The sequence below is a fragment of the Sinohyriopsis cumingii genome, chromosome 6, assembly GCF_028554795.1.
Source record: "Sinohyriopsis cumingii isolate HCF-2022 chromosome 6, ASM2855479v2, whole genome shotgun sequence".
Classification (NCBI taxonomy): domain Eukaryota; kingdom Metazoa; phylum Mollusca; class Bivalvia; order Unionida; family Unionidae; genus Sinohyriopsis; species Sinohyriopsis cumingii.
This window is the reverse complement of record NC_142966.1, coordinates 109,693,265-109,712,969: the sequence shown is the minus strand read 5'-3', so window position 1 is coordinate 109,712,969 and position 19,705 is coordinate 109,693,265. Positions and strand designations below refer to the sequence as shown.

The 19,705-nt window shown below is 33.3% G+C and overlaps 1 protein-coding gene across 1 annotated transcript in view; it reads left to right on the top strand.

Annotated features, from left to right (window-relative positions):
• LOC149797701 (adhesion G protein-coupled receptor L1-like) overlaps window positions 1-19,705 on the top strand; it is a 56,608-nt gene that overhangs the window by 26,506 nt on the left and 10,397 nt on the right. Inside the window, exons 6-19 of the mRNA XM_089962624.1 lie at window positions 4,770-4,899; window positions 5,400-5,747; window positions 6,468-6,578; window positions 9,414-9,526; window positions 10,081-10,293; window positions 11,397-11,465; window positions 11,934-12,087; window positions 12,512-12,640; window positions 14,587-14,653; window positions 15,418-15,535; window positions 16,478-16,536; window positions 17,969-18,098; window positions 18,748-18,857; window positions 19,114-19,213. Of these exons, the coding sequence (XP_089818750.1) occupies window positions 4,770-4,899; window positions 5,400-5,747; window positions 6,468-6,578; window positions 9,414-9,526; window positions 10,081-10,293; window positions 11,397-11,465; window positions 11,934-12,087; window positions 12,512-12,640; window positions 14,587-14,653; window positions 15,418-15,535; window positions 16,478-16,536; window positions 17,969-18,098; window positions 18,748-18,857; window positions 19,114-19,213 (1,851 nt within the window). The remainder of the gene's footprint in view (window positions 1-4,769; window positions 4,900-5,399; window positions 5,748-6,467; window positions 6,579-9,413; window positions 9,527-10,080; window positions 10,294-11,396; window positions 11,466-11,933; window positions 12,088-12,511; window positions 12,641-14,586; window positions 14,654-15,417; window positions 15,536-16,477; window positions 16,537-17,968; window positions 18,099-18,747; window positions 18,858-19,113; window positions 19,214-19,705) is intronic.

Below are 19,705 nucleotides of genomic sequence, written 5' to 3'. Positions count from 1 at the left end.
TATAAAAAGATATGGGGAAAAAAAGGCCCAACCATCCTGGAATAAATTTAAGCGAACACATAGACAATTGTATGGCGTTGAATGGAAAGAACATCAAGAGCTTCCTTTTGCGGAACAAGATTATTTTTCTGCACCAGAAGATTAACCACCCGAAAATAGAAATGGTGCTGGTGGTTATGCACGCCAACGTCAAGGTAAACGTGAAACAACCAAACATGTCATAACAACCAACGAGTTCAAACGTGTGTCAGTGGAATTTGTGGATCTGTTGGAACGACTTGTGGAATCAATTTCTTGCAACAACAAACCAGAAGTCATTAATAAGCCACATCAATTTGCCATTGGTTGCTCATCAATGATACCATGGACAAAAATACATATTGCTCGTTTATGCATGAACCTGTTGAAGATAATAGTAATGTCTATTACGATACCGATGATGAGTTCTGGGCCGATTTCACTCGAACTCTATGACGCGATGCAACGGGTTGTTGTAAATACGTCCCAAAGCGTTATCTAGATGATAACAATATCATGAACAAAACCAGAATTCATTTTGAAATTTCGACACCTGTTACTGCTAGGGAATCACGCACACTTGAGATCGCACTTGCTTCTCAGCGAGATTGTTACAGTTGGTCTAATATGCGATCATAACCGTTTGGTGGTCTGTCCGCTAACAAAATACATGTCTGTTTTCAAAAGATCTTGGAACACGTTCTGTTATGGTATAATTTCCTACAGGCGCATACGACTTTACCTCAATCAATGATGAGGTCCGACGAATGATTTCAGTATTGAACAGTAAAGACTCTAACATTTCTATACGTGAACATACATTCAGCTCCATCATTGTAATTCAATATCCGCAATATCTGGTTCACTCTGGACACTCGTCGTTGAGAACAATTATTGGATGGCCCAAAGATAGTCCGGATAATTATAAATTTGTATGTGCATTGCCTAAGGGTCTGGTGTCATATTGCACCTCACATAGTCAGAATTACATTACCTGAGCGACGCAGATCAATTTAACATGTGACGTCATTAGTGGTAGTTATGAAAACAAGCCTGAAACGACAGGCATAGCCTCCCAGGGTTCTATTCTGTCTTGGTTTTCACCAGCTGAAGCTAGTTGAACTGATGTCAATTAAACCTGCGGCAGCTGTGTACTGTCATGTCATAAAACCGGTTGACATATGTTCGTTTTACCCTAGTGGATCCAGCCGAGCACGTTGTGGATCTTTGAAGTGAAATATTGGCGATACAGCTTTACATTAGAATTCGACCTAACATTTAATATAATGACTATCGTACATTGACAAATAAGACCTATGCATCTTGTTAAAGCGAAAAAACACCTTTTTGCGTCATATTATGGACTGGCTTCGCTAATGTTGTTCGTGGATAGTTCACAGGTGCACCAAAATATGCTCACAGCATTGTCTTTACACGCTGCACTAAATCACTAAATAAGGTGTAATACAAGTCGTTGATAGTATCAAAAACGTTTCTGTGGATCGAATGGGAAAACTGTGTTTACAAGCGGCTCTATCGCTAGCAGCTCAAATACAACTATTATTGGCTCGAGCATACCAAAACGGTTACGTTACCATTAACAGAGGCAATTCCGACTGAGCTTCGTAAAATTGTTAATGAAGCCGCTTATCAACAACTGTTCTCATTCATTAATTACAAATTTAACATTGAGAAGAGGATTACGGTTGCGAATCCAACTAAAAACAAAATTATCATAGGCAGTTTTGCTGGAAACTTTATGACTCGGGCCACTTCACGTTCATGGAAAATTGATGCTAATAATCAACTGATTGCACAAAGCGTGTAGTTTTTATGCTGAATGGGAAAAAACCATGATAGATAAAGGCCATGATCCAGACGAGGAAAAATGATCCAAAACCCTCTTTCTGATACTACTAAAGAAGAGAGATTGCTGCTGTTCGTTTCAGATGATAAGCCTGTAAATGCAATCCACACTTTTCGCCACCGCTCTGTAAGAGGCACTCCTAGTTAGTCTGTAAAAACAACGGCTGAAACAATCATTTATCTTTGTAATTATCCCAGTCAAAACCACACAACTATTATGATCGTTCCCTTTATCGTTTTAAGGGACGTGACATACAGCTCTAAAAGTACCCATACTGTTTAGCGTTTGGTACAATGTCAACTTCATTCGTACACATTTACTACATATTGCAAGTATATGCACTAGTATTTAAGTTAATAATACATAGCAGAAGTACAGACACGAATATATAAATTATCGCACAAGTAAAGTACTTAATCCAATAATGAATTAAAGAGATTACTAAAATAATTGGCTGATCAATAAATACAGTTATATTTATGCACTATGTTAAATGTTAAAATGAACCAAATACATGCCAGAAATTAAGTAGTTTGGTTTAAAACCCCAAACGTTTAGCTTATTCATGTTATGTTTCCGTTATCGCTAAAGTTTTCAAAATCGCAAATAGAAACAAATAAAGATCGGATCGTATTCCTATGTGTACCCTTGCAGAAGTTACTTATCCCTCGTTTCCTAGACACGACAAAAGTCAATAAGGTGTTAAAAGAGCCATTAAAGTATTTTATTGAATTTGTGAGATAGAAAAATAGATATAAATTTACTTTTCTTTCCGCACAGTATAGAAAGTGACGCGCTTTGTGCTAATTACATACTCATACAGCCGTTGAAACTAAGTTTGAGTAATTAAATGATATGAAACATGTTTTGTCCCGAAAACTGCCGAAAATAAATGTTGGTGCGTGCCTGGTTATACTCAGTGCAATTGGAGAGAAAATAAATCCAAAACGAGTCCACATGCAAGCTAATGACATCAACGTTTACATGTATAATCAGACGCATATGAACAGATTTTATTACCTGCAAAATATACTTTGCATGGTGATTGAATTACATTTAAGATAAGCATCGTGTACACTCTTCTTACTGGTAGAACTGAGAACATGCAGATCTTTAAAGATGTAAATGTTTAACGCAGTCGTTGTCACTGATGTGCTGGCTGTACGTTCGTTTCTTTCCGACTGTCCACTAATACTAATGTATGTGTCTTTACATAAGTGGAGACAAACGAGGGTTTGTTTTTTGGGTCTGAACAAGCAAATGTTTTCATCTTCACAAAATCGACTCTTTACTATGTACAAATAAGTAACCAGTCCCTTTCAAAAACCAACCAACAAAATCAGTCTAATATCGTAATATATAGGGAAGTTTGCAGCCATAGGAACAATGGTCTTCATTAGTCAGTTATCTCCCAGTTAGATTGAACCACCGGTAATGCTGATCCGTCTCATTCGGTACAGCTCTAATCTAATCCTATTCAAATATAATTTTAAAATACACACCACCGGTTTCATTATATTATATTATCTTATATATATATATATATATATATATATATATATATATATATATATATATATATATATATATATATATATATATATATACAATTTTGTCAATAATGTGCAGTAAATATTTTGCTATTAATATTAGGAGTAAAGCTGATTTTTGTTGGAACAATAATATTGTTTTCTTAAAATTTTATTTTCTTTCCTACTTTTAAAACCACCACCCATATGAATTTTACATACCCGCATAACGACATTTACAAAGAATTCTGGTCATAATTGAGATATAGACTGTGTATTGTACCAGTAATACTCGCCAGTATAGCATCGTTACCTGTAGACAACTTTTTCAGATTAATATCTTTTCTCTTCCCTTTATAAGAAAAGGCGCACAGTTTATCTAGAAAGGATTTCAAAATAATGTAACAATTAGGAAAAAAATTAGATATTTTAGTTTGCAGGAATTTTAATAGCGATTAGCATCAATGAGGCTCGGAGGTTACTGTGTTGGACTTATGACCGAACGGGTGCGGGTTCGAATCGTACAATCGGACCAGCCTGGGTCATCTACCACTGTGTGTCCCTGGGGAATGAAATGACTAAGTTTTGTACATTTGCTTGTGCCTTTTCCAAAGTTCTAGACGCGATAAATAAATGTTTATTCAAGTTGAGCCTGCAATTTGAATTCATTATATTTGAATATATTTTAGAATTTCTACTGTTATTATTGATCTTTACTTTAATTTAACTCAAGACAACATCAGGTTAAAGTATGATTTTTATGCGAGTTACCGTACTATTTATATAATATAACGCAGACCAGTCATAGATGGACAGAACTGGAAAAATCTCTTCTGCGCTGTTCATTTTATTCTCTATTAACAAGTGAAATGAGTAAATAAATAACAAAATAATTTTTAGCCTAGTTTAAGGACGGAAATTATTTGCTTTTACACGGCAGCTTTCCCTAATTTGTGTATATTTACATGTACTGCGTATTCCACGCCAATACAAAGCAAAAACAAAATCATGCTTGTGTTGTTTATATTTCCTAGCAGAACAAAATCCAAACAGATTGCACTGTCTTACTTGTATTTCATTTTGATTGGTCTGGTTATGCTTAATCTTTTATTTTTAATTGTGATACGTAAATAAAATGAGCAGTCTATTGAAATTTAATATTTGTGTTGCCTGTACCGGATTTAAAACGCAAAAGAATGATTGGTCTTTTACTGAATACTGTTCATACATAATGAAGTTTAGTGGGACCATTACAGCTGACACGAAGCTGTTTTGATCCTGTTACAGCTTACTGGCTGTGGGAAAATAAAACTAGGAATATAATATTATACGATATGTAATATTTCGGGTTTCAGGTATGCACAGCGAAGTGCGTGCCTTTGGAAAGTTACAGTGAATGGTTTTATCCTGGAGTCGATATCGCTTTGGTGTGGCAGCCCATGGAAAAACAGTCTACCAGGGTCTCAGTTCACTTTACATCATTAGGTAAAAACAGTGTGTGTGTGTGTGTGTGTGTGTGTGTGTGTGTGTGTGTGTGTGTGTATAAGAGAGATATAGAGAGAGTGTGTGTGTATGAGAGAGAGAGTGTGTGTGTGTGTGTGTGAGAGAGAGAGAGAGAGAGAGAGAGAGAGAGAAAGAGAGAGTGTGTGTGTGTGTGTGTATGAGATAGAGAGAGAGAGAGAGAGTGTGTGTGTGTGTGTGAGAGAGAGAGAGAGAGAGAGAGTGTGTGTGTATGTGTGTGTGTGAGAGAGAGAGAGAGAGAGAGCTGTTACCGGTTTTGGTCACGCATGCAGCACATTATATCGACACAAACGACTGATACAATCGGGATCCAGCTTGTACAGTTGAAAATGAATTAAAACCATTGTTATATCACCCATAATACATTTTTTACGGAAATGTTCACCTCAGATGTAATTAGCAATACTATAAATTATTCTAGGTAATGCATTTAAGTTCTAGTTTCATGTCTCCACCCATCTTAGTAAAAAGTCACCCCTGCATTACAACCCAGGACAAATGCCAACACAATGGAACCTGCGTAGCAAACGGGGACTCTTACCGGTGTAACTGCACGAGATACTTCACTGGAACGAACTGTGAGACAGAGAGGAACCCGTGCAGTCCCGATCCATGCAAAAATGGCGGCAGTTGTAAATTTGAACCTAATTCACAAGCCTTCTGTCAGTGTGTTGGAGTCTACCATGGAGAATATTGCGAAAATATTGATGTTTGTGCATCCAGTCCCTGTCAACGGGGTCAGTGCCGCAGCAACGGATCGCGGTACGATTGTAAATGTCCCCCTGGCTACTGTGGAAATAACTGCTCAAAAGGTATTGTAGAAAACAGAAGAATCATTCCTAAATTAATATTTGACTTTATAGTCAAAATATTTAGAGTTATGATGTTATGACTTAAATATCTTACGTTATTTCACGCGATATCGTGGCATAATTGTTCGTCACGCCACAAAAAAAAAAAAAAAACCATTATCGAACATTGCTGTATAGAATTTCAGAGGGTCAGTAGGTCAAACTTTATGAAAATTATCGATTATATCGTAATATTTTGCGACATAAGTTTAAGAACATTACTTTTTACTTGTTTTATTATTTTCACATCTTAAGAATGTACATATGTATCGTGTTTCTATTATTAAATTTGATTGTGATTCATTTTCGAATATCCAGTCTGCCATTGTTTCATTTCTTCTTCATCTTCTTGCAGCTGCTTTGTTGTTTATATAATTGTAGCGCTTTGTTACATTTATTAACTGCTTTATTACATTTATTAACTACTTTATTACATTTATTAACTATTTACCAAAAACTGTATTTCTCTTGATAGGACAGGATAACATTTGTTCTGATTTCTTTTAATATTTGAGGGTTCCGCCTGGTTATACGGAAATTATCTCATCACATAAGTATTGAAGAAATAGAAAACATGCATTATCGTTAGTAGACAAATCTAGGTATTCTAGAGACAAATTTTATTTCCTTGTCAAGTTACCAAATATTGTGCAGATGATTCATTTCAAAGTTTATTTTCAGCGGTAAATTGTTGTCAAAAGGGCTCTGCTAATTACTTTGGATCTGACATTGATTGGAAAGATACACCAATTGGTGAAGAAGACATCCAACCATGTCCCTTTGGTGCCAATGGTAAGTTACGGGGATCAGCAGTGTTTTTGTTTGCATGCTTTATATTCAGAATAGAAAGAGGTTAAAGTCTCCACCCCAACCCACTCATCAGTAGACAATTTGTGTCTTCATCCACCCACTCGTGTGTAGACAATCTGAGTCACCAACACACTCATGCGTAGACAATCTGTGTCACCATCCAACACGCGCATGTGTAGATAATTTGTGTCTCCGCCCATCCACTCATGTGTAGATAATCTGAGTCACCATCCAACACACTCATGTGTAGACAATATGCATCTCTATCTTTACACCTCATATGTAGAAAATCGGTGTCTCCACACCCACCGACTCATACAAGGCATCCGACTTGGGTCCCGCTTTATCAGTGACCCTGCGCTGTTGACGGCAATCAACTCTGCAATGCAATGTTTTTGCTTCGGGCCCCGCTCAATGCATGCAGCCTTGGGTTCCGCACATCCTAAGGCCGGGCTTGGTTCTGAGATTAAAACCTAGTCATAACTCCTATTGTATGTTGTATGGTGCCAATGTGCAAAATAATTTCTAGCATTCTTTCTTTATTCTGACGACTTTGCTTCTCATCAAAACTTTAGAAACAGGGCACCAGACAGACCAGACTGCACGGTGCACTCCTTCTGCAAATAAATGCTTGGGCGAGTTCCATTTCCTGTGTAATGAATGTCGTCGATGGATTCTCTGTAATGTTAACTGAAACCATAGCGGAATGCAAAAGTCAAAGAGCCATAAGTTCTATCACACCGCTAGAGTTCAAGGTTTTGATATACATATATAATGTCAAGCAGCAACTGTATTTGTTGATGAAACCGAACTTTCGATTGGTCAATTAAGATTTTGTTGTGCATTTCAATTACCTTGTAGCAGTCTGGTGTTTATAAACGTGAACAGTTTCAGGTTCTTTCTGGCTTCCCAGAGAAAATAGTACTTAACACTGCTTCTTTCAAAGACGCACTCGAAGTTTAAAGATGTTTTCTTTATTTATAAGAGGGGTGATTTTTATATTTATAGATAAAGTTTGTTTTCATAGCAAACTTTGTTTTTCTTTTACTAATTAACATCATCTGCAACGTTGGAAGACGATTTGTAAAGAAAAAACACCAAATTGATTAATAATTGGGAGTGAAGAAAATAGTAAAATTACCATAACACCGAGAAGTAGCAACAATTTCAAAGCTCTTCTATATGGGTAAAAATAATCAACACACTCACTATTAAGTTCCTTCAGCAGAATACAACGGTCCTTTGTATAAAATGAACATGGTAAGGAACACCATAAACTTGTCTGAATTTACTTCAATGGCTGTCACTTAATTTATACTGCTGAGAACCAGTTATAACCTAATTTAATCTATACAATACCTTGTTTATTTTTCTATACAAATTTTTTCCATAGATTTGATTGCCACATATCGCGTGATAATTTAGTATTAGCTTTTACGTAATTAAGCGTTATGGCTCTCACAATTTGATTAAAACCAGATCTCCAATGTTATACATTCTTATGTTACGTGTTTAGGCTCGAATAAACAGCAACACAAGAAAGAGTGAAAACAACAAGCTTTGAAAAATATAATAATTTATTTCCCTGGAAAAATACTGTAAAAATGAAAAAAAATATATACTTACGGTTTTAAGAATCAAATTCAAAATTAATCCAAGAATAATCAACGAATACAATTTTAGAAGTCCTAATAATAAAGTGTTCTAATGAATTCAAGTTCAAGTCCCGAAGTAGAATCCAAGATGGAAGGCGATGACGTATGCTGCAACATGTACTGTGTTGAAGTCTACCGTTCCTTGGAGAAACAAGAAATATCACACCGGTTCTGGAAATCCGAATAAATGTTTATACGAGATGTCTTTGTTCAAGAATTTCGTATGAGTACACGTATATTTCCAGGAAAATTGAATTAATCCTTTTGAATCCAAATAATTTGAAATAACTCCAAACGACACAACAGACACTTTCCAGTGTAAAAGCCCAACTCTGATTATTTCTCGAAAACGATGGTTTAAAACTTGAATTTTACGCTATGGATAAGGGTCACGTGATCATGTTTACATATTTAAAAAAATCACGTAGCCGCTATATGTCCTTGATAAGAACCAGTCATTTAACTCCGAGAATAAAAGTTGTTTACTTCACTAAAACTATTTACAAGTCTAGGGTCACGTATTCAATACAGCCTCGATCTCACTCTTATGAGTCCCACAATAAAAAATAAATTATGAAAAGAACTTGTTGACGTGACTGTTACTAAATTTGAATTAAGTTCGGGAACAAGGTCAGTCTTATCTTTGCAGAAATGAATTGTCAAGGTCAAACTATTTTCTGGAAAAGTACGAGTTCCTAAAAAACAGAACTTCATTATTTTGAGATATAATGAAATAAAAAAGATAGAAAGATGTTAAAACTTACAAACAATTAAATAGATACAATAATTAAATTAAATATGCATAACAAGATGAAGATCTGACAGCGACCGCTTAGGGTTCATGTTCTTGGTATTTATGTTAATCGCTAATTTTATCAACCAATCAGATAAAATGTTATATATTCACGTTTGGATACGTATCAGTGTGGATGAAGAGCATGGATGCGTACAAAACGATTTGATTCACTTTCAAATGTTTGGAAGCTGCATTTCCATTTGCTAATTCAAAGGTCATCAGGACATGACGTCATGTCTTTAAGACAGCGGAGATATGACTTTAATCAGATTATGGCTCTCTTGAATGGTGTTATGATGAGGGATAACATATTTCTTCATAAATACAAATGTATATCGACAAGTATAATTTATTATTTTCAATCAGGTAATGCAAGACGTTCCTGCTTTCGAAGGACAGGAAACTCAGATAATGCATTCTGGGATCAAATGGATCTTTCCGGCTGCGTCAGGAAAATATTTACGGAGCTGTTACAGGCGGCAAGTATACAGATGTTACATAACAATCGAGACTTTCTTTCAATCCCCCTACCCATCTCTCTCTCTCTCTCTCTCTCTCTCTCTCTCTCTCTCTCTCGTTCTGTTATTTTATGTTCATTGTGTATTTCCATCAATTGTCACACATATAATCGGCATTATTTAGACTTTGTTAGAAAATATTTGCGTACTTTCGGTCTCTAAATTTGTATACGATTTTATTTAAGTGATTCGCTGTCATTTGTTTTTCATTGTGGAGAGCAAGAAAACAAATCAATGGCAGTGAGAGTATATGTATATAGAACAGTCACCAAAACAGTGTCAAATGGTCTTTGAAATCGTAATACTGTCAAAAATTTAACTTTATTACAAATGACCAACAAGGCAGGTTACGGGAAGGGAAAGAGGCTTTTGAGTCAGTATGTTCCTGAAAGTTTCTGTCATAATTACCCCTTGATAGATTATAATTGAAACATTTTTATGCTAATCTCTTCCTCTTAACATCAAGCTCTGTTAATGTATTTTGTCGCGTTTATTGTTCTCTTCTGAAACATTAGGCCAAAGCGCTCCGTAGTCAACAATCCATATCAAAAACGTCAATTCTGAACATCACTAGTGGCTTGATTGCCGAGATAACATCTAACGATAACGACGTCGACGTGCAGCTATTGCCAGGGGACTTGTCTTCCGCCGCTGACACGATCGGGACCATTGCCGAAGTCATTCACAAGACGGAAGGCAGCATGGAGGATATTCGCGAAGTTGCCCAGGTTTGTTGCTGGACACAGTGTAAGAAGGATAAATCATTCACAGTATTAGAAACCAAGAAATTGGTATAATGTTACAACTATGAAGGAAATATATCAGTTTATTGTGTGGCCATACGATTACTGTAAGTAAATGTTCTAGCAATATTATATACGATATATGGAAATGACAAACGTGTTGCAATTTTTTGAGAATCAGAATACGCCCTACAATCACCGAGACTTAACAAGTAATTCTTTAACATTTTTCATTTATGCAGAGTCACGAAATGAATATTTTTTAAATACTATACGATAGATGGCTTGACATTTATGAAATATACTTCGTTTTGTTATAGTGTTATGACTCTATGGTCTTAAACTAAGTAACAAAAACGAAAAAGCCAACAAGTTTTGTAAAATTCAACCAAATATATTTTTTCTCTAGAATACAAAATAAAAACTTTATAAAGAGCTTACAGTATTGTGAATGAAATCCAATATAGTAGTAAAGTTTATCACAAGTCCAAAAGTATAGTGTTCCGAATGAATTTCAATCTTGAATGTGCTGATGTGCCTGTAGCCTTAAATGTGATAATGTATCAACAGTCTTGATATATCACAATAACATAATCCATAATATATTTAAATCAATTCGCAATAATCTCAAAATAGTGATTTTATACTAAAGTCAATAAGCACTTTGTAATCCCAATGAATAATTGAAATAATCGAACACAACTAAAAGAATCTTCCCAGTACAGATGTTAAAATTGGAATAATAATTCCGTGTATTACAACATAACTATAAAAATATAAGACACAGTAAGAGAATCAGGATGATGATCATTTTTCCATTTAATTCGTTAACAAGATCGCTTCTAGTAACTTTAAATATCAAAAGGCCTCCTAAGCTTGTTTACTAAAATTATCTTAAAGTGCAAGCCACAGCTATATTGCTATTTAATTGCGGAATGACCCTTGCAATCTACAATGAAAAGAAAAATTAACCCCCCCCCCCACTCTCTCTCTCTCTCTCTCTCTCTCTCTCTCTCTCTCTCTCTCTATATATATATATATATATATATATATATATATATATATATATATATATATTCTTTTTTCAGGGCTATGGTGATACTGTTGGCAGTCTCATTGATAATAATACAGCGCGCATATGGAATTTTACAAAGTCGGTAAGCCTTCATTTGTAATGTCCTTACTTTGTTGAAAAGCTATTGTCATCGCTTTCATATAATAAAGTGATTACATTTCAAAACATTACATTGATCCTAGCCTTAAATTCGATATATGCGTGACATATTTCTTTCTTGCATATTAGGAGATAAAGCTGACACTAAGAAAACATGCCCATCCTATTTTGTTTTCGTACGCGCATACGCTCTTGTGTTCCATATGTCGCGCTACACCTTGTTCCTTAAAAATGAATATACACTGTATAGAATATCATACGAAATCGTATTTGAAATGTACAACGATTTATAAATGTATATCTATTTCTTTAGAGCAGGACTCAACACAATGAAAATTGATAATATGGGGGGGGGGATTATAAATAACTTTGGGTAAAGCAACCTCGGCTTAGTTGCAGTGTTATTGTACGTCATTAATTAATAACATTGGATAATCTTTACCCTGAGCAGGGTTTTCTGGAACGGAAGATTCAGGAGCTTCTAAAATCTACGGAAACATTTTCTAGAAATATAGCAGCGCACGTGATAGGTTTGTTGGAAAGACGTCGCCTCGAAGCCGATGGCAACAAAAACTTTACTGTGCCTGTGATTTCAAAGAACGTTGGTAAGTCTGATCATTTTATGATCATTTGTTTATAAGTCATATGTTTTCTTAATTATCTTTCATTTACTTTGTAATAGGTTGCTAATTTATTTCTAACGTGAATGATTTTTGGTAACACGTGGAATCAATATAGAGCCAGATGTTGTTCAAATCATAGGAAATCCTTTTACTTTCCACAGTTTCAATATTCAAAATGTTTTTCGTAAAGGAAAACAAAACATGCGAATTGAAACATTTGTTATTTATATTGTCCATAGTTGTGCTCAAGCAGCTGTTTTATTTTCTCTACTCGAACAGTCAATGAATGAAAGCATTTTCGAGTCCTTATGCTTTAGTCCACAAGTTTTCACTTTAAACAATCCGTGAAATAAAAATCGGAGGGGTATACAATTCTAGCAATGGAATTCATTTTGGTCATTTTCAGAGTTTGTAGTAACTATATTACCTAAAAAGGACACCGTGAATGAAAGCAGTTTCGAAGGAACGAGTCCGTCATCAAGTAGAATTATCATCCCAGCAGATGTTTACAGACTGGCTGCGGAAAATACTAATGGTAAGAACGGCTTTCAGGAAATAAACAATATATTTCAATCATATTAGCATCAAGAGATCACCAGTCTAAATGGAAACAAATGGTGTTTGTTTGGTTCTTTGTTAATTGCATGGTTGGTAAGAAAGGGTTATCTTTTAATTAATTCTTCCTAAGATTTTACATCCAGTCTCAAACAGTTTTAGAAGTAAATTTGTCCTGGAGAGGATATCATCTTTAGAAATACAAACTCTGATAAGGAAAATTTAATATTAGATTGGCATGTTCAATATACCGTAGCAAGACAAATAGACTCTGTCGCAAGGTATGAAGGCAGGAAGGCAAAAGCTGGGCACGCTGGCACAGATATTAAAGAGAGTAACTCCTTACACTTGTTTGTCTTTAATCATCATGTTGCTCCGTGGAATTTGGTCACAAGCAATACAGTTCATGCTCAGAATTACATGCGTATTTTATTTATAATTGGCGGAATGAACGAGTTTGATATAGCGTAGGAATGCGTTGAGGACGTGACGCCAAGACGTGGCCATCATACGCCATATCAAACGCGTTCCATCCTCCAACTCAGAAAAAAACACGACTATCGTTTTGTATTTATTATTTATCCTCTTTTTTAAGCTTTCCAAATATTTTTCGATATAAATTATGAATGAAATAAAAAGCAGATCGAAAACCGTATCAAACACTGGAATGATTAAATGGATATGTAATAAATATGCACAACTATATACTGCACCTGTATCGTTTTTCTTCCAAATCGGTAGAAAGAACGATATTAATATAGCATACATGTAATGCCAGATCCAACGTTTATTTTCCTTGACTCTATTTCATGCATTGAAAATAGTTTTGCCATGCAGTATGACAGCAATTGAAAGCAGATTGTATTCTGTTTAAGTTCGCTTAGATGCAGCTAGGAATATCGACGGGTGATCCATAAATACGGATTGAATATCCACATCAAATACTAGATAAATCAAGACAGAATGAACAAAAATGCAATAAAAGAAGAAACAGCACTTTATATGAATTTATTTACATGGCTTAAGGACTTGTCTTTTGTTTTGTTTTGTCTTGTGCGAAAATTTCAAAATGTGCAAAAATGTTTCTAAATGAACGACGTATATTTGCGTTATAATTTTTTATGGGGACTTATTAGAAGTTGATGGTAGTCGTCTTAATCTGTCAGACTAATGAGACAAAATCCTAACGCCGAAAAACATGCGCAAAAACCCATTTGGAAAACAATTATAATGGACTATCTCATTCAGAGAATTCTGTTCGATTGAAATAGAAGAGCCATTAATATGATTGTATAGCATTTTTGAAGAGACATGTAAACAATGAAACACATTTTTATACATATCATGGTTGTTTTAATATTGTTGGGAATTGAATGAGTAGACCCATTTAATTTTTTCGAAAACCACTTAATTAAGTTGTATTCAAATACCACTTAATTAAATTGTATTCAAATACCACTTAATTAAATTGTATTCTAATACCACTTAATTAAATTTATTCAAATACCACTTAATTAAATTGTATTCAAATACCAGTTAGTTTATGAAAGAGATGAATAACATTCAAAATTTTTGCTTCTCACAATATTTATTTAGTTTTATTGTGTAATTAATTTAACACATTTTTAGTGTGCAATTAATTTACCATAATTGTCTTTTGTAATTATTGCACTGTATTCATTGTGTGTAATAACGCCATAGATTAAACATTATTGTATATTTTGTTCATAAACGTGAAGTGGTACCTTTTACAGTCTGATATTACTGACATATTTTATATTTACTTTGTATCAAAGATACTGGCATCAATAAAAACGTTTATGTATAAAATTTTCAACATAATTTTTCTATTTATAATTTGGTTATCATAGACATACGGTTTATTTACCGTATAACTGTGACTTTCTTTCGTGAAAATTTTTACAGGTTCCTACGTAGGCCATTATGAAGCAAGATTTTCTTCTGTGGCAGACGTTGTGACTGAAACAAGGAGGTGGTTATATATTCTAGTGTTTAATATATATATATATATATATATATATATATATATATATATATATATATATATATATATATATATATATATTTGAGAGATAAAATACTGAAGAAATGTGAAGATTTGCAATTTCTCATTGAATTCCGATAATTCTTTCTTCTATCCATAAAAGCACTGCTCACGTACTCTTCAACATATCTTTATTGCACACCTGAAAAAGATTACACAAACGATAGATATGCTTAAAAAATATACAAAACATACACAAACAAAATTTACAAGCAAACACGCTTGAAAGTGATTATTTTATCAGTTTACTGGTATCGTGACAAACATATAGGAAAATAAAAATACATGCAGGTCTAGTTTTGCAGATAAGGAAACTTCCACTCTATACACCGTATCTGGTATTCATTTTATAAAGTCAGATGCATCTATTTAAGAAATTTTAATGATTGAAACATTATTTTTTCAAACATCGACTGATAAGTTACCATATATGCAAAACATAGACCAACAAAGTGTGCCGTAATCTAATTATAAAGTAATTTGCCTAATTCATTTTGTTCATTCTTCTGAAACATGTGGCTGTGTCATAACGTCCATACATTTCAACAGTAATATCCGCCCCTTTTCAATATTTATATATATGTTTTAAGTCTTTTCAAAAATTCGCGAGGTTGTCATCTTGCCAATGCGCTGACTCAAAACCCGCCAAAGATTTGCTTTATTTTCCATGCATCAATTTTATTTATTTGCAGGTCATCATCTGAAGTGTCCATGCTAAATTCAGATGTCATTTCATTCAAGATACTTGATGTCCCGGATAGTTATTTCCAAGACTTACAAAGTCCGGTTGTATTAATATTCAAGCTGGATGTAAGTAAAAGCAGACAGCGAAACGAACCGACTTTTAGCTTACATTCTTTGAATGGTTTCAAATACTAGAAGAAACTACTGTGATGTTAGTTAGCCTCGCTATCAGAATAAGCACAAACGCACAGCAAAAAGCATCGAGGAAAACACACTGCATTTTCAGGGTTTCCTTATGATTATATGCTAAATGTTAACTTCATTGTAATATGTGCTCTCTCTCTCTCTCTCTCCAAGTATTTTTTCTCTCAATGTAACCTTAGTTATGTGACACGGTGGTACAAAAAACCACACAATTAATTTTATTCTTATTCTCTATTAACATATATTGACAAACAGTACTTTGATTCATTGTGACTTCTTAATCCTTGTTTGTCTTAACCTGAATTTGTGTCCGATTAAAAAAGAACCAAACACTTCTTAAACAGACGTAAGTTATAAAGAAAGGAATAACAATGATTTGCAGTTTTTTATACATCATGTCACAGTATATTGTGCTCAATGATTAGTCTATGTTTCACGAAATGTCTCAAAATCGTTCATTAAATTGAGATTTTGCATGATTTGCTGCTTAGTCAGATTAGTCAGACGTTTGATGTAGCAAAAAGAATGGGGAAAAATCGTGCAGATTTGTATACCTCAGAATATTTTAATTCTAGGAAATGAGTTTAAAATTCCTCAAAAGAAATCATAGATTTTTCTAACTGGTGAATATATATATATATATATATATATATATATATATATATATATATATATATATATATATATATATATATATATACATATTCAACGTAACTATTTATTTGCAACATAAATACATTTCGTCGTTTAATTTGCGAAATGTTTTCAAATTTCACAGGTTTGTTGAATTTAAGGTTGAGGTTAGTAGCCCGAATCATTTGGTTGTGAGAGCGTTAGTTTGTTCAATATATGCATTTTTTTCAGAATCCGACTTTGAAGTCGAATATGAAACCAATGTGTGCATTTCTAAATATGTCTTCAGAGTAAGTATATGGGTTTGAAATCTTACATGCAACATGACTGATCATCTTTCATTGAAGTAAAGAATCCGGCTGAGTTTTGTTTTTATAATTTCAACATCAGTCATGATTTGCTCTCCGCTATAGTAGTTCTAATTCAATTTAGAAATCGAGAAAGTGAAAAAGTAATTTACTTTTTTCAAAAAGTAACTGTTATATATATATTGATTTAATTGATATTTGATTTAATTTAATTGTCTGTTTGTAAGTTTTAATTTTTTAAAAGTTCATTACATGTCAAAGTAATATAATCTTATTTACTTGATTTGGCATTTTGTTTTGGAAAATTCAGTTTGACCTGACTCTTTTCATAAACACCTATCAATAAAAACAGTTTCTATTTTTGACTCAGTTCCCGACCTTGATTTAGAAATCACTGAGACAAGTAAACAACTTTCTATTTTTATTTCATTCTCGGAGTAAAATTGTTTTTTATCAAGGTACGTGATTTTAGATATGCAAACAGCCTATATTTTGCAATTCTGGGTTTTCCTAAATTGCGCAGTAGTTAGATTTAATAGTGATGTTTAAAGGGATATTTCTCAGTTTGGGATTTTACAATGGACATTAGAAAGTGTTTCGTTGCGATTATTCACTTCAAGACTGTAAAGGGCTGGAATATTTGTTGCCAAAATGAAAGAAGGTTAAAATAGTTTGTAATAGACGAAATTCTGTGATACATTAAGTAGTATTTGCATACGGTTGGAAGTGCTTATATACAGCCACTAATTTCTTTACTTTTGTCGTAGATAAATGCTTTGAATGTCACGGTAAATTCTTTTATTAAACTTCTTTAGTGAACAAAATTATTCTCCATTATTTTAAACAAAGAAATATATTATTTTTATACCTTTCCCATTCTTATCATGCAACGACTGTAATAATAATAATAATAATAATGAACAAGATATGTGTGTTTTACTGTCTCTCTTTGTAGAATGGTTTTTTTTGTGTTTTTTTAATATTCTTGCGTGGATCCCTTCGTATGATGGTTAGAGGACTAAATTCAAAATTAAGCTACTGAAATTATATTCGATATTGACAGTCATTATTTCCTTGCTTTTAGTAATGAAATAATTTAATTATTTATATTTACTTATTTAATTCTATTTGTTCCTGCTATATTAAGAAAGTTGTTCATCTGTGAAGAATCATGTCTTTCATGTAGGCCTTATCCTATTTACATGAATGAAAATAAAACAAAATTTAAATTAAATCGTATGAGATGTGTAATAAATAACTGTAACGTATTTAAGCATCATATCTGCAATTTTGAAGTATGTATACATGCATATGAAGGGTGTAACTTTATAAAATTAAAGTACATACAAAATACATATACACCAAAATACTATAGAGTACTTGACTTACAATTTATACAAATTTTCATTAACAGGAATACAAAAAATCAGTGGCCAACGTCAGGCTGCAACACAAGCGTCAAGGACAGTAATTACACCCACACCGTCTGTCACTGTTACCATCTGACCTATTTTGCTGTTGTCATGGATGTGTACGATATCAAAGTAATCTGATTTTGTGCCTATTGTAATTATATATAATGACAGAAAATGCAGTAAATTTAAGGCTACAATTGTAAACTAAACCGGCTATCGATTTACTAACATGTCGACTGATGTATCATTGTCCTCTCAAACGAATGTGCTGATGACAATAAGAAAATGGATGTGATATACTATCTGTAATTTTGTTGTAGTAATTTAACTTACATTTTAAGTACTTTACAAGTTGTAAATAATATTAAGTAGAACGTTTGGTTTCTATTATATATTTATCTTTTGTCTTCATGATCATATAGTTTTAGTCTAATATTTTTTGCGTTCTGTTTTTCAATGTGTTTATTTTGCATTAGACCAAAGAGCAATAGGTCGTTTCAACGACGTTTATGTATTAATCCATCGTTCGTATTCAGTTGTCTTTTCCAATTGTTTGAGAGTGAATTTTACTTTGTTCAGTACCTTTTGCCGCTTTATAATGATTATTGTTTTAGTAAATCCAAGCAAAAATATGCCATTCAAACAATTTTAAAGCGTTTTGATAAATGAACTACTTAAAAAGCTATACAAGATACAAATTATGCCATAGTCTGTACACAGAGTCTATCTTCTGTCATATTCAACTCTTAAAACGTTTTATTTTGACGCCATTTTTCAGAATACCATTGATGAATTAAGTACAAACATCTTGACCTACATATCCTATGCTGGGGGAGGACTGTCTGTTCTTTGCTGCGTCATATCTATAGTTGTGTTTGAGTTCTTTAGGTAAGCAGTTCTTTTTTGTCATCATTCCCATTATATATAGTATGCCGTACGTTTGTACGTTCATTGATATAGCGTTGAAGTTTTACCAATACTATAATTGATGTTTTAAAAATCTATTTGAAGACATTTTTCCTGTAAACAAAAATACTGAGATTTAATAAATATCAGGTTATTTTAAACGTGAGACTTTATCATTTCAATAATCCATATACACCATGGGAAACATCTTCATAATAACAGTCTCTCTCTCCATCAGACTTAGAAATGTACGAGTCCGAGTGCACGAGCAGCTTGCATTCTGTATTGTGGCAGTGCAGTTACTTTTTTTGTTTGGAACAGATATGACTGAAAATCGGGTATGTAATAATGTCCCATCAGCTCTCAAAGAAGAATCTTAAATACATACAGAATTTAAGAATTATGGTAATTTCAGCTTCACATATAACATTATCCTTTTACAATGAAATTTGAAAAGTCTTCACACTTTTTAAACAATGAAATGTTATTACATGTTCTTTGAGGAATATCAAAATTATTATTCACTGAAAGTGACCTTTATCAAACCACTATTGAAATAGCCAATCTTTAGTTCATGCGACAAATACAGTACCCATCAAATAACTGTATTCCATTTATGTTTTCAGATAATTTCTATGACGATTTTTGAATATTTTATATCTAAGTTTCTTGATTACTGTTGTTAAATGAAACTTCATCGTCATTAAGGCCATATCAGAATATTCATTCCAAGCATTTATAATTTCTTTTATTTTGTCTTCCACCATTTAACTAAAAAATCATCGTGATCTGTCTATCCTATTTCCCACATTACGTTCTATTTGAAGAAT